The 16,045-nt window shown below is 37.5% G+C and overlaps 1 protein-coding gene across 5 annotated transcripts in view; it reads left to right on the forward strand.

Annotated features, from left to right (window-relative positions):
- Positions 1–16,045, forward strand: part of ITPR2 (inositol 1,4,5-trisphosphate receptor type 2) — a 493,421-nt gene that overhangs the window by 108,233 nt on the left and 369,143 nt on the right. For all 5 annotated transcript variants that reach the window (XR_009265827.1, XM_058743294.1, XM_058743295.1 and 2 more), the window contains one exon: positions 2,897–2,992. Coding sequence is in view for 4 of the 5 variants with exons in the window: in XM_058743294.1 (XP_058599277.1) it covers positions 2,897–2,992 (96 nt within the window). In the remaining variant the exon portion in view is untranslated. The remainder of the gene's footprint in view (positions 1–2,896; positions 2,993–16,045) is intronic.

The raw sequence follows: 16,045 nt of genomic DNA on the forward strand, positions 1-16,045 counted from the left end.
TTGTGATAAGTTGATAAGAGTAATATTTGTGAACTAACTTGTCCTCCTCATTACTATGATCAGTTTGAATTCTTACTACTTCCTTTACCTATTCTCTCTGGCGCATCTCTCTCTCTCTCTCTCTCTCTCTCTCATCTAATAAGAGCATATATAGATGTTGCTTTTTAAAAATCCATTGGGAAATGTTGTGAAGATTGATCAGACTGCAGGCAATGTGCCTCAAATGGCACTGGAGTTAAGATTGGAATATGACAACTCACTTTAAGTGAAGATAGATATCAGAACCTCACAATAACTGAGAAGAACATTTATTTCTTCAGGGGATGCCATTTTTATGGGAATGAGGAGACCCATAGTTAAGAATTCATCCATCCTTTAAAAAGTCATTGCCAGTATGACAGAGTAATTGAGAATTGTAAGGTATGGATTTTTCTTTAAAGGATCTTTCTATACCACGGAGGAGATAAGATAGATGTAATTACTCATGAACGAGGCAACATTTGATAAGTTCCATCCTGATGTAATGGACATCTAAGGCTATAGCAGTGATTTGCAATCATTTTAAACCCATCACTCCCCTTTTACAGCATATATTTTGTGGCACTTCCTTTAATAGCTTAAAATAGAATTCATAGGTAATATTATTTATAGATTTTCATGATTAAAAATTGATAAAATGCCTAAATTTCAAAATAAAGAAGAAAAGGAAAATGATTTGTAATAAAATAATATGTATTTCAACATGTAAATAATTGCTTTAGAAGGTATAATATTTGTACATATCTTGAATAAATGCATTTGGACTTGAAAGAAGTGGTAGGAGATGAGGATCTGAAGACATTCTATGCAAGTACAGAAAAATGAACGAGCAGGGGCAAATGTGGGCCCTTGAATTATATCTCGTGTTAGAAGAAGTAATAACAGAACATACTTATTTTTCACATGATGAAAAAAAGAGGGAAGTAACCCTGCTGGAAGAGGGGTAACGGCACACATCACAGACTATTGAAACAGACAATGAGGAAGTATGATGTTTATTCCAGTGAGCTGACCCTTAATTATAATGGTAACATCAAAATAATTCTGTAGGCTTGGTTTGGATAATTCTGTCATGGTTTAGAATAGAGATGAAATCGTACAACAAACATATTTCCTATCTTTATTTTTATTATTTCAAAATTTTTTTTAAAGTTTATTTATTTTGGGAGAAAGAGAAAGAGAGAAGCTCTATTCTACTTTTCTCTGCTTTCTGTTCCAGTGGAATGATTTCAGAACCCTGTTGATGAGGCTTCCTACCCCTGTGATACAGTGGATCACTTAGAAGGCTGTGACTTGCAGGATTTTTGTATCTTGGCCAATGCCTGATGATGCCAAGAGCAGCCTTGCAAAATCATTGTGATAAATGATGACACTCCGTATCTCCAAATTGTCCTTTAGGGAGCTATACGAGCATTGCTAGATGCACTACTGTATAGGAAAGGAATTCTTAGCCTGCGATCTGTGATGAGCTTCAAGTTATTTGTTAACCTCCAGCAATTGTGTGCAAAATCTGTGTATGTATGTGAGACAGCCGATAGATTTGAGCATTCTCAAAGGTATCAATGTCTTTGTCAAAGGAGTTAGAGTATAGCCAGTGTGATTTGTAAAGGATTTGTGGAAGAAGTTTGATTTGAGAACTTAGCCTTTTAGGATGGGTACGTTTTTGATCACAGGGAGAGTGTTTTTAAGACTTCATCCACTTTGAAGTATTTTCATAATTATTATCTTACTTGAGCTATCAGAGTAGGGGATTCCTAGATGCTGGAGTCTAGCAAAAAGTATTAGAAAGTTCTGTATAGCAGCACACAGAATTTGAGGCTGGGGGCAGGAGTCTAAGTGTGGTCAGTATTAACAAAAAGAAGGTAACCTTTTGGGGGAGAATAATGAAAAGTTCTCCTGGTACTTAATCTTCAAAACAGTCTTATGAATTAAAATCATTTGGACGTGATGAAACTGGCTTGAAGATGTTCAGTTGCTTGCTGTGATCATACCCTAGTAATTGGCAGAGCTGGGGCTCAAACACAGTCATCTTCAGACTGTAAAGCCTAGGATTTGCTGCTGTGCATCAGGTCACCTGGTGTAAGCGGCTGCTTCAGAGCACCTTCTTTTGTACTCAGGGAGCCTGGTGGCTCAGCATCTGGGCCAGTTCCTGGCTCAGCCAGTTCCTAGGACAGATATGAAAGGACATGGTATTAGTAAAAAAGTATCCACGGATAGGGCCAAGAATTAAGTTAGTTGAGAAAGCTCCAGGTCTTGGCATTTGTGGTTCTCTCTACCTGGAATGATATCTTCCAATCTCTCTACGTGACTGTTTATTCTTACCCTGCGGGTTTCAGCCACCATGTCATCTCCGAGTGGCCTGTGCTAATCGCTACATCTCAAGAAGCCTTCCCTACCTCCTCTGTCATGCACTCTGTTTATTTCCTCCTAGCACTTGCCAAATCTTATGTATTAAAAGCTCTAGTCTTACTCATTGCTGCGTCCTATTGTCTAGAAGAGTACTTGGTGCATAGTAAGATTTTAATAGGATTTGTTGAAAGAATATTTGAGTAACAAATGGGGAAAAACCCCACAGCATTTCCAGTTTTGGCCTGGAAACCTGTCTTTTGGAGTAAGGCTGTATTTGCACACAGTTAAGGCATGAGCATCATGCATGCATACAGTGAGTTAACTGTTAGGTCTCTTGCTCATTTGTGGGGGAATTTTGTTTTTCTGCCACATTGTCCTCTTATGAAAACATATTAGATTTGACAAGTTAGTATTAACAGGCAAGCACTTTGTGTAAAATGTTGGCATTTGCTTGCGAGCAACATGAGTATCTTTTAGCCTTTATCGTTGTTGCTCTTTTTGTCTGTAGGTAGTTCATCATGACCCTTGCCGTGGCGGTGCTGGACAATGGAACAGCTTGTTCAGATTTAAACACCTTGCAACTGGGAACTATTTAGCTGCAGAGGTAAGTCTAATAGATAGAGTACTATTAAATCTCTGACTCTGGATAGTGACATAAGCAGTTAGGCTCTCCAAACATTGCTGTATTTGTAGGAACAGTCATGATACAAAATTTGACAATTGCCTATTATGATCTGGGCTGGCATATAAATTATTCTTAAGATGTAAATATTAATTGAAGCCTTTAAATAATCTTTGTCTTAAAAATTAAAACAACAGTAACAACAGAACACTGGTTGGTTTCCTTTAAGGTCAAGGGCAAGAGAGTATCGATTCAGTCTAAACTTTTGTATTTAGCTTCATTCTTTCAGAATGTCTGCATTGGAGACGTGATCAATTCATTTTTGGTGTAGTAGAGCCTTGATTGTTTCAGGCCGTTTTCACAGAAACTGGTTTTACTGGCTTTTATTGTTCAAACTGTTGGAGAGGAAAGGCATTTCTTCCTGAGACACTGAACTGTCCTAAAACTGCTAATAAAAATGGTAACAACAAATAAGGTCTTTCCTTTCTCCTTTCTTTCCTTTCTCCTTTCTCAACATCCTAAAAGCATGTTGACAATCAGGTAGATAGGAAGAGTGGGAAGAAGCAACAGCGTAGATGTTTTAGAAATGATTTAATTAATGTTTGGCTATCAAATGCAAAAATAATTTTGAAGATACTAGTTTTTTTTAGATGTATGAAAACATCCATCCATTCTACTCCCCTCAAGTCTGTTTCTGTTTTTCAATTTAGAGTTTCTTCTGGGATTCTAAACCAGAATTTGGCCTTAGAATTTTTAGTATGACTTATCTAACTTGTGGTTTCGGATGTGAGGGAAGATAAGGAAGTGGGGACGCAGAAGTGATGAGAAAAAGGTATGGGAAACAGGAAGTTTCCGTAAATGTGCTGACCCCTGTGTAAACCAGCACCCGACAGCTTTACCCTTTACATCCTATTAATCTGTGGTAATTTTCTTCATAGTACTTACCACTCTCTGACTTATGGTACATTTTATTTTTTTGACATTCTCTGTCAGAATGTATGCTCTCTGAAGGCAAGGGGTTTTATTTTTTTATTTTTATTTTTTTTACTTTATTTTTATTTTCTACATCACCACTGTGTCCCCAGCATCTAGGGCAGTGCCTGGAACTTAGAGAGCATTTGATGACTATTTCTTGAATGAATGAATGAATGAATGAGTACAAAGAAGCTATTCAGGCTTCTGTAAGCTTAGAGGATAGGAAGAAGATTTGGGGATTTGTATTTGAGAGGAATTTGGAGCCATATTTAGGCAAATGAATCTCTCTAAGCTCTAATTTCTTCCTCTGTAAAATGGGGATAATCACAACATTCATAGAATACAAGTATTAAGAGAATTAAATAGGGTAAAGGGCTTGGCATAATGTGTGCCTCATGGTGGGCATCTGGTAAGTGGTGCCGGCATGATTAATTTCATTATGAGAAAATTTACTATATAAAATGTACTATATATTTACTATTTACTATAGTAAATAGTATAAATATAAATACTTTTATTATTATTGATGAATCTGTTCAAATAAATGAAATATAGCTTTGCCGTTTATGGGCTGTTTACACCTTGAAAGTTTTGAAGTAACTTTGTTGAAAAGTAATGCTTTGGTGTAAAATTAAACAGTAAGGTGGAGAATCTTGTCTAAAATAAGAATTAGAAAAGTCTACGGGATGTCCTTTAAAAGATAAGAAATTCGTATTAAAATTCTCTTGGATCTGGTGTTAGTGACTCTTTTCCATAATTCAGCTTTCAGTCAATGGCTGTTGTAACTATGGACATTCTCTAGAAAGCTGACATGATTAAACATTATTAGTTTTCTTAGTTAATTTCTACAGTTAAAACTTGTATCATTGATAATTCAAATGACTAGATTATTGAAAATTAAATTGTTTATTAACTTTAATGAAGATCTAAGACCTCAATACATAAAGTAGTCCATTAAAAATTGAAAAATAGAAAGCAGCTCATTCCTTGAAAATAATTTGAGAGACTCTTTTCATTCTATCTCTAGAGGATATGACTTTAAATGCCAGATACTATACTGTCCATTAAAGATTCTGGTGTACTTGTAGCATCTCTGCTTTGACCTTTAATACTTGAGATAGCACTTTTTTTTTTTTTAGGAGAAGGTGAGAGAAGGAGAATTAAGCATTAAATACATATCTGAAAATTGAAAAGTGGGAATTTATTGTCTACTGATTTTAACAGAATGGGTGCTTCTGTGTAGTATTCTAACTCAAAAGAGAATCTTAGCTTTAGAATATTGGCATCCATAGGTTGGGCTTTTATATTTCATATGTCAGCTCAGGTCAGAAAGGTCCTGGTACAGTCACATCTCAGCATGCTTGTCATACGGTGTGAAAGTGTCTTCAGGTGTGGCAAAAGCACATTTATTATAGTCACTATGACTTGATAAAAACATTGATTTCCGGTTCTAATTCCACAACAGATGGATATAGCCTCTGACAACAGTTAAAAAACAATGTTGGGGCAGCTGGGTGGCTCAGTCGGTTAAGCATCCGACTTTGGCTCAGGTCATGATCTCACGGTTTGTGAGTTCGAGCCCCGCGATGGGCTCTGTGCTGACAGCTCAGAGCCTGGAGTCTGCCTCAGATTCTGTCTCTCTCTCTCTCTCTCTTTCCCTCTGTCTCTTCCCCACCCCATCACTTGCACTCTTTCTGTCAAAAATAAATAAATAAATAAGTAAATAAATGTTTAAAAAAAGAAAAAAACAATGCTTACCCTCTTTATCATTTTGCTTTTTAAAAATGCCCAGGTCTTTAATTTCAAATCATTATTCATGTCATTGAGGTATGGTAAGGAGTTCCTAGCATGTGGATTTGTAACTTCCTAGCCTTATTTATTTTGTTTAATTAGACCCTTACTTATAGGAGAGAAAGGGCTCTATGGCTTTTATTTATTTTGCTCTTTCAGTTTCATCTTTAATATCTAGATACTACTTAAACAATAAGATACACATAATAGGATGTTGAAAATGCAGGAGTTGGGAATAATTATTTTTGGAATTCATAGCAGCAACAGACATCCTCTTTAAGATGTCATACCGTCTTTAACATATACTTTTTAAGTGCCTGATAAATGCATAGCATGGTAGAGAATGCTGCAGATAGGAAAGGAAGCAGAGGAGAAAATCTCTGCCCTCAAAGAATTGACCTTCTAGTTTGGAACACAGTGTACAATAAATGGCCACAGGATGGTCAGAGGCAGGATCATGTCAGTCAGGTGGAGTTGTGAGGTAAGCCAAAGGAGGCTCTTGTTTGGGGCAAACTTTTCCCTGGTTCTCCAAGAAAGTAATAGACACAGGTTGGTAGAGAAGCAGAAGGACAATCAAGGAGGCACAGACAGGGTTGTGGAATTTCCACATCATCGGCAGACAATGTAAAAAGGGAGGCTTGGCTCAAGGAGAGGGGTTCTGAAAGGAATTATTGAGTGACAGATCCCTTTGCTTGAAGATTTTGATTGAAAGGTTTGGATTTGATGTAATTAGTAATAGGAATAACGATTCAAGTAGTTACCTTAGAGGCTGGGGCTGGACACCTATTTGCAAACATTTGGTAGACACCAGTGATGTCACTAGAAAACTCAATTTCCGCCCTCAGGGAGCTCTGAGTACAGTGTGATAAGTGTATTGTAGCAATAGGAATAGTGACGTGCTGGTAGGGAAGCACTAAGGTGCCGAGGAGGTACAAGGAATGGTGAAGAGGCTAGAGGAGGAGCTGCCTGATGGATGAGTAAGGCAGGTGGGCAAGGAGAGTGTGCAGGCGGTGAGGACAGCTTTTGCACAGGCAAGGAGGTGTGTGGTATTCTACAAATTAGTTTTATATGGATAATACATATGTGTATCACACACAGGATATGTGTGAGTTTGGACGTGGTGCTAGAAGGTGGGGGGGGGCAGAAATGTAGGAAGCTGATTTTTTTCAGGCCGTATATATTAAGTTAAGGAGAATTGGTTTTATTTTAAAAGTAAAGAGCAGTGTTCTAAATAAATTTGTGTTTAAAGATGACCACTCTAGAGTTGCATTGTCCAATGCGGTAGTCACTAGCCACATGTTGGCTATTTAAATTAAAATAAGTACTATTAAAATTAAAAAGCCAGTTTGTCAGTTACACTAGCCACATTTCAAGGGGCTCAATAAGCACATGATATTGGGTAGCACAAATACAGAGCATTTTCCATCATCACAGGGAAAGTTCCAGTGGATAGAACTACTCTGGAACGTTTTTAAAAAATTGTAATGTTTATTTATTTTTGAGAGAGAGAGACAGAGTGCAAGGGGAGGGAAGGGCAGAGAGAGGGGGAGACAGAGAATACAAAGTGGGCTCTGGGCTGACAGCAGAGAACCAGACACGGAGCTCAAACTTGAGAACCATGAGATCATGACATGAGCCCAAGTGGGATGCTTAACTGACTGAGCCCCCCAGGCGCCCTACTCTGGAGCCTTTGTAAAGCAGTTGGAAGGGATTGCCTGAGAGTCAGGGAGCCCAGATAGGAGAGGAAGATCTGATACCATCAGGGTATTTTGAGGATTTGAACCAAGGGGGTGACATTGGTAATGGCAAGAAGGCGAAGGGGAGAAGACATTTTTAGGACATTGGAAGCAATGGAAAAAATGGTAATCCATGGAATGTTAGGGGTTAAGGAGTAGGATTCTGGCTTTGGAGAACTGGTGATGTCATTCACCAATTTAGGGAACATGGGAAGGGGTGCAGTGTTGATGAGGAAAATAATCCATTCACTTTTGACTATGTCTAATTGGAAGTGCTGTAAAGTATACAGGTGAAAATGCCTGATAGGGACAGTGTTCACATCTTCTGGGAGTTTGGGGCCTGGTGCGCCTGGAGAAGTAGATGTAGTCATCGTCAGCCTGGGTGTGATCATCAGGGAGTATGAGGAGAGTGAGGAGATGTTTGAAGGCGGAACTGTGGGGAATGCCAGTTTTTAAAGGATGGACAGCAGATTGGGAGCCTGAGAAGTCAAGGAAGCAACTGGAAGGTCAAATGGGCTGAATCACAATGTCAAGCAAGGGAAGATAGGCTTTCAAGAAGGAGGGAGTGCTACCGAAAAGGTCAGGAACAAAATGTATTTACAGCATTTGGCAAGAACACAGTCATCTGTGGTTGAGAGCATTTTCGGTGGAGACCGGAATCTGGGGTGGGGGGTTTGGGGAGAGGAATGACAAGGGAGCCAGGAAGCGGAAGGAAAGGTGAACTGAGTTTTTGTATCATGGCCATGCAGGAGAAGCAGTAATAAAGGGAAAGCAAGTCCTACTAGACAGGTTTCTAAAGGTCTATTTAAAAAAATTTAGATGAGAAGAGAACTGTTTTTACATTAAAGGGAAGTTCCTATTACAGGAGCAGAATTTGGCAGGGAAAAGGCTCTTTTCTCTCATCCTTTCCATTCTCAACACACATATTGATAATTTGAAATATTACTTTTTAATGTGCTTGAGGCATTTCTGGCAAATTGGATTATGTAATTCTTGAATTGCCTTTGAGTATATGGTGTTTATATTGGCCAGTGTGGCAAAGACAGCCTAGTGTAGTGGGGGAAAAAATCCCATGTATACTGCTCACAGTCTCTCTGACTTTAAGCAAATATTTGACCTCTCTAAACATCGGTTGCCTTGTGTGTAAAAAAGATGATTGTATATGTTACATGGGATTATTTTGGGATTAAAGAAGATATGGAATGTTTAGCACTTTGCACATAAAATGTATTCAATAAGTATTAAGTCCCTTTCCTTCCATTGAGAAGGAGGGGACAAAAAATGTGGAGTAGCATTGTTTATTATTACTATCACTACTCCTACTTTTATTGATTGTAATTTTTTTCCAGAACTGGTATTTCTTTGTAAGTCAGATGACTGAAGAGGGTGAAGTTTAGGGGCTCACCACGGGATGCCTTGAGCCTAGAACAGAGTCTGATATTTAATTTATATTTAGTAAACTCTAGGTAACCTAAAGGATCAATCAGAGAGAGAGATTGAAGGTCTGCATCCAATCATTTCACTTTACAGAAGAAGGGACCCAGGCTCTGAGAGGTGATTTACTTTGTCCAAAGTTAAAAAAACAAAACAAAACAAAACAAAGCAAAACAAAAAACAAGATAATGATGGTCTTTGGGCCCAATGCTAGACTTGCACTGCTTTATCTATACCAGTGGTTCTCACCAGTGGTGATCCTGTCCCCCAGGGCATATTTGGCAATGTCTGGAGACATTTTTATTGTCAGAACTGGTGAGAGGGAGCTACTGGCATCTAGTGGGTAGAGGCTGGGGATGCAGGGAAACATCTTGTAATGCCTAGGACGGCCCCCACCACAAAGAATTATCTGGCCCCAAATGCCAATAGTGCCAATGGTGAGAAGCCTTGACCTATGTCTTACCAACATTACACAGGCATTTATGGACTGCCTACTGGGTGGAAGCACTATTCTGATGTTGTGAAGAAAACAAAGGTTATTAACTGTTGGTCCTTATCATTGTGTGTTTACAGTGTAGAGGAGAATGATATGAATTCAGTCACTGGGACATCTCCTCTGCGTACGCATCTGAGACAACTGATTTTGTGTAATGTTAAAATTATTGATATCCATAGATGACCATGTTAAATCTCACAGGGAGTTTAAAGGGCTGCAACCTTAAATCTAAGCACAAATGAAGAAAAAAAAAGAAAAACCTCAAAATTTTACTTAAACATATACTTCCTAAACATGATATTCTGTTTTAACTTCCAGGGTGGCCAAGTTTTTCAGAAAAATGTCAGTAAGGTGATTGCTTGTATAGAAATGAAGGGGACACTATCCAAAGGAAATTAGACCATTTCATATGCTGAGGCTTCTGTAGTTTAATTATGGAGACAAAGCACATAAACTGCAAGCTGTTTAAGAATAGCAATAAGGGTGCCTGTGTGGCTTAGTTGGTTAAGCGTCCGACTTTGGCCCAGGTCATGATCTCACAGCTTGTGAGTTCGAGCCCGGCGTCAGGCCTTGTGCTGACAGCTTGGAGCCTGGAGCCTGCTTCAGATTCTGTGTCTCCCTCTCTCTCTGCCCCTCCCCAGCTCATGCTTGCATTCTGTCTCTGTCAAAAAATAAATAAACTTAAAAAAAATAAATCAAAAAGAATAACAATACAAATATAGCGCTATTTTGTTTTGGGTGATTCAAAATTTATTTTTGAGAAATAGCCAATGCTAGAAACTCATGGACAAAATGTGGAACAAAGTATTTAATTGTGAATTAGATAATGAAGCCAATTGTGGCTTTGTCAGATACTGTGTTACAGTACATTTACAGTACCGTATTGTTAGGTCTTCCTGTGATGTCAGTTTCCATGGGGCCAAACAAGAAATAAGGTAACATGAGGGGAAGGAAGGTGAACAGCCATGTATGTTTGCATTTGCATTTAATGCACAGCACAATTATAAGCACACTCATTGACATTTTCCCTAGATCCTTTACTTGTATCAATAAACACCAATATCTCCTTATTGGTACAGGAGAGTTCACAACCATATCAATGGGGGAGAAGGTAATTTTATCATATTTTGAATGGGATGATATGAGAGCCTCAGTAAATAGTTCCTCCATAGTCAAGGGAGCAATTATAAATCAAGTATCACAATTTCTGATCTGCTGCTTCTCCATTTTCTTTCTTTGGATATTATTAAAGCAACAATGATCCTTTCCAAACAAGATAGATTGGGTAGTGCAAATAATTTTATTTGTTAAAGATTTTGTAATTGCCCTTTCAAAGACAACTAGCTTACTTGTTTGTAGATAGGCCAGACTTCCACCAGATGGCAGTAAACACTTATTTCCTGACTATACAACTGACTGGATTTAATTAATTAGTTAAAAACTTAGTACTCTAGAACCTGTCCATCATCATAGAACCTTATGAATCTCAGGGCTATAGTTTTAAATATCCCTATGTTTAGTTTGCCATCAATTGTGTCAGCCACAGTTTATGAAAAGGGCCTGGTTTGTATGTTTGTGTGTGTAGGCATATATATAATTAAGGACAGTAGAAGAATATATATACAAGACCCTATACACACACGCATAACTGTTATATGTCGAAATGTAAATCATGCCTGGCACATGTTATCATCCAATAAAGATTATTTTTCCCTTCTTTTCTTTTCTAGACTTGTCAGTCAGAATAATAGATTGTCTCTGAAATGCCAGTCATTGGAAAGAAGAAGATAGATAATTATTTAAAAATACACAAGTAATGATTTTAATGTTACATATAATAAAAGTTGATCAGAACACATTTCATCATAAAACAAGTAACCTTTTTGTTTTAAGAAAATGAACGTGTGTTAGAAGTGTTGTGTCCAGTTGGTGTTGTGTTCCATGGAAAGTTGTGGTTGTCTTTCACTTGATTGTGGTACCATCGTGGCTTTCACTGCCCACGTGTTTATGATAGTTCTGTGTCTCTCTTTCTCTGCCACTTTTCTATTCTGACTTGTGTCATGCTTTCTTTGCTTGACTTCTTTCTATCCTCTTTGGCCATTTAAATGAGAGCTCCCTTCAAAGGTTTAGTACTGGGTGTTTTTGGTCTTCATATCCTCTCTCTGTCACTCACTCCCTTGGCTTTAGTGGGCCATGAATTTGATCTCAGTTGTCCCACTGCCATTGAAACTCAATAACTGTATCCAAGATTGAATTGTTTCCCCATAAAACAGTGCAGTTTTCTTAGTTAAGTGTTAGAAACTTGAAAGTGATGACAAACATATTTTTCTCTCTCAGTTTACACATTCAGATTCTACTGACTCTGTCTCTGTAAAATCTTCTGCGTCTGCTTTTTCCTTTCCATTTCAGCATGATTATTTCTGTCAGGGCTTTGCTGCCTCTCACTTGAACCACCACACTTGGTTACTTTCCCTCTTCCATCCTTTGTCTCCATCTCCTACTAACCATGGCCAATGAGGGTTTTTAATGCAATGTTTCAGCAAACATTTCCCCAGTGATATGCAAAATCTTTCTGAAGATGTGAACCCATTAGCCTATGGTTTAGTGGCCCCATTGGTCTGGGCTGGCTTGGATCCCATCCCTCCTCGTTATGGAGGCAGGAGAGAAGTAACATGCTATAGTAAGTAAAGGATGTAGCTTTGGAATCGTCAGACCTCTGCTCCCAGTGACCCTGCCACTCACCAGTGGTGTGACTTTGCACAGAGGACTTCACTTGATGTGCCCCAGGGGGCTCATCTGTAAAGTGGGGGTGAAGAATCCATTCTACTATGATGATTATAAGGGGAAATGAATTAACCTTTAAAAGGATATAAAAAGTATTCCATAAGTGACATTTATCGGTCTTCTCTGAACAAGTCTTATTTTTTACCCATGTGGCGTTATCTTCCCTGCATTTCCTGTCTTCTTCACTCCTTTCCTTCTCTGCAAGTTAAATTTCTACCCATCCTTCAAGGCTTATCTAAGATGCTCCCTTCTCCATGAATAATTCTTCAATAAATTTGCCCACCACGGATCCCTCCTTCTTCTGACCTATATTATTTATAAATTATTCATTCTTATCTTATATCTCTTGTCACATTCTATTTTATATTACAGCTAGCTGTATTTATGTCTTATTTTCCCTCTTAGATTGTAAGGTCTTGTGGTCAGGGACCACATTCTTTTTGTCTTTGCTAAAATACCATATGCCACAATGTTTTGCCCATTATAGATATTCTATTAGTATTTATTGAATAAACGATTGAATAGCATATTAGGTCTCTCTCTCTCCAATGCCAGATTTATAATTTATTTTTTAACATAAGGAAATATTTCCTTTAGTGTCCTAAAAGATTCAGGAATCTTCACATGACCATGTCTTTTTTCTTCTTCTTTCTATTAGAAATAATATTTTTTTGGTTCATCCTTAGTCTAATTACTTTAATAATTACTGCTATTATTTCATTTAGAGAAGGAAAGCATCAGTATAACTAAAACATCCATTAAAGCATATATTTATTTGGTCTTCAGTTAATACTGATAAATTTATATAGTCATAGATATATTTGGGTGGTTTCTCCTCCTTTTTCTCTTTCTTCCCCTCTGCTTCCTCCTCTTTCTCCTCATTATTATTATCCTTTAATGAATTTACTGAAGCAATAACTCCATATTAGTTATTGGAGGGACACAAAGATGAGGCAAAATCTAACTGATCTATCACTATCTTTAGTATTGTTGCCACAGACTCGAGTTATAAAATTTAAAGACATATAATTAGTATGATTAGGCTTTGGTCATAGACCTTTCTCATTTTACCTATGAGGACCCTGAATTCCAAGGTGGAAAGGTTGGCTGAGTGACCTTTTCTATAAAGCTCATGGGTGTGTCTTCACAGAGCAGAGTCTGAAATTTAGTTCCCAGACTTCCCTTAGGGATTATAACTGGGTGACCCAAAGCGGATGAAAAATGTGAAGACTGAATTTCAGAAAGTCTTTGTGATAGAATATAACTTGTATTTCAGAGGGCATATGTGATTGTGTGTTTGACTTAGGTATGTTACTTCCTGTTCCTGTACACATTTTAGTTAGGCTACATCATGGTTCCAGTATGAATTTCCGTCACAGTGTCTGTGGTGAACTACTGCAATGCTTAATGAATAAAAACTTTGATCACAAGATATATCCATGTTTAAACATGTTGCATATCTTTGGGAAGTAACTTAGCTATCATTTTAGTATGCACAGTTTTTTAATTTGAAAAAAAAAATCTGAATTCTTCAAATTGAAAACAAATTAAAAAATACAAAACAGTGATACTTGGCTAAAACAGCCGGATAAACCCCTCCCAGGCACTATGCTGGAACTGCCATCACTACCAAGTAGAAGTGTGTCTTTGTGTTTGATTAATCGGTAGACAGGAGACCAGTTAATTCACTATCTTTTTGGCTTTCTACCTTTCACTCTTGGATTCCAAAAGCAAGAATAATCCCATTTTGGGATTAATTCTTTTATTTGTAATTCAAGGGAATTTGAGGAGCCTGAGAAATGTGTCTCCACAGAAGAAGAAAGTTCAGCCTCAAGTCTCCCCAACTGCTGGCCTAGCACTAACAGGCAACTTGTAACTGGATTCCCATTTTCTTACCCCCTCCCCTGCCTCCCACTGTTAGTCAGTTCTAAAACCTGAGATATCATGTGACTCTTGGCTGGCTTCTGCTTTCTATCCATTCCTCTCCCTTGGACCCTCTCCCCACACTTCCTGATTTGTTTAACCACAGTTTAGTTTTATCTGATCTTAGATTTCATATAAATGGAGTCATATGAGTACTTACAACATACTTACAACATTTTTAAGAATATATAATTGACATAACTTGTATTAGTTTACATGTACAACACAATGATTTGGTATATGTATATATCGTGAAATGATTACCACAGTTAAGTCTAGATAACATCCATCACCATACGTAATTATAAAAAATTTTTTTTCTTGGATGAGAGCTTTTAAGATCTATTCTCTTGGCAACTTTCAAATATGTAATGCAGTCTTGTTAACTATAGTCGCCATGCTAGGCATTATATCCTCACGACTTACTTTCTTGTAAGTGGCTTTTGTACCTTTTGACAGACTTCACCCATTTCACCCAGTCCCCATGTCCCACCTCTGGCAACCCACCAATCTGTTCTCTATGTATGAGCTCAGTTGGTTTTAGATTCCACATGTAAGTGAGATCTTATGGTATTTACTTTCTGTGACTTATTTCAGTGTTGTCAAGGCCCATCCCTATCGTTGCAAATGACAGGATTTCATTCCTTTTTATAGCTGAACAGTATCCCATTGCATATATATTTTTGAGATCCATCCTTGTTGTTATATCTGTAGCTCATCACATTTATTGCTGAGTAGTACTCCATTGTTTGAATATTCCACCTTTTATTTATCCATTCTCCTATTATATGGTAAGTATTTTTGTCTAAACCTAATTTCTGGCCATCTTTTATGTCCCTACTGTTGTTTTATGTTTTGTCTCCCCTGCTCATTGTCCTCAAATGAATGTGTCAGGTGTTTTAGTTGATTTTCGTGGGGTATGGTAACCTCTATATACACAGTTTGTCAGCCGAGCAAAACTTTATTTTGTATTATCTTTGATTATTGCTTGTGTATTCTGTTAATTTTCTCTTTCCCTTTTCAGGATGCTGGTTATCTGTTAATTGATATGCCCTTCTCTGGTCCTCCATGGCTATTTTCTTTTTCCTAATTTTTAATTCTTTATATCTTTCCTCTGTATTGAGAGATGCCTGTTTATTTTTTTTATCCCTCATTTAATATAGCATTTTTATTGCTGTCAACATGGAGTTTAATTTTGTATTCACTTTTCATTTTTAGTGAAATCTTTCTTAATTTCTTTTTATAATTCTTTATATTTAATATTATTATTTATGTAATTAATTCTGTGTTATATTTTAGCTTGTTGTGTAGTTTATTGTCTTTACGTAGAGGAAATGTTTACTTATGCTTTCTTGAATATGCCAAACCATTTCCTGAAAATTTATTTTGCATTATACCATAGAAAATATTCAGAAAGGCTCTGTAAAAAGAATTTCCCCTTCTAACATGCTTTTTATTTTTTTTTTTATTTTTATTTTTTTTATTTATTTTTGGGACAGAGAGAGACAGAGCATGAACGGGGGAGGGGCAGAGAGAGAGGGAGACACAGAATCGGAAACAGGCTCCAGGCTCCGAGCCATCGGCCCAGAGCCTGACGCGGGGCTCGAACTCACAGACCGCGAGATCGTGACCTGGCTGAAGTCGGACGCTTAACCGACTGTGCCACCCAGGCGCCCCCTAACATGCTTTTTAATCAGTCCCATGTTGTTGTTTTTTTTTCCTTCCTTCCTTATTATCCTCAGCAAGTGGACTCTGTGCAGAGCCAGATGGGTTGAGTAGATGGTCTTTTTATTCTATTTTTTATTAATTTTATTTTTGCTTTAATTTTAATTTAATTTTATTTTAAGTTTATTTATTTTTGAGAGAGAGAGAGAGCATGCATGAGTGGGGAGGGGC

This window comes from Neofelis nebulosa, chromosome 8, assembly GCF_028018385.1.
Source record: "Neofelis nebulosa isolate mNeoNeb1 chromosome 8, mNeoNeb1.pri, whole genome shotgun sequence".
Lineage (NCBI taxonomy): Eukaryota > Metazoa > Chordata > Mammalia > Carnivora > Felidae > Neofelis > Neofelis nebulosa.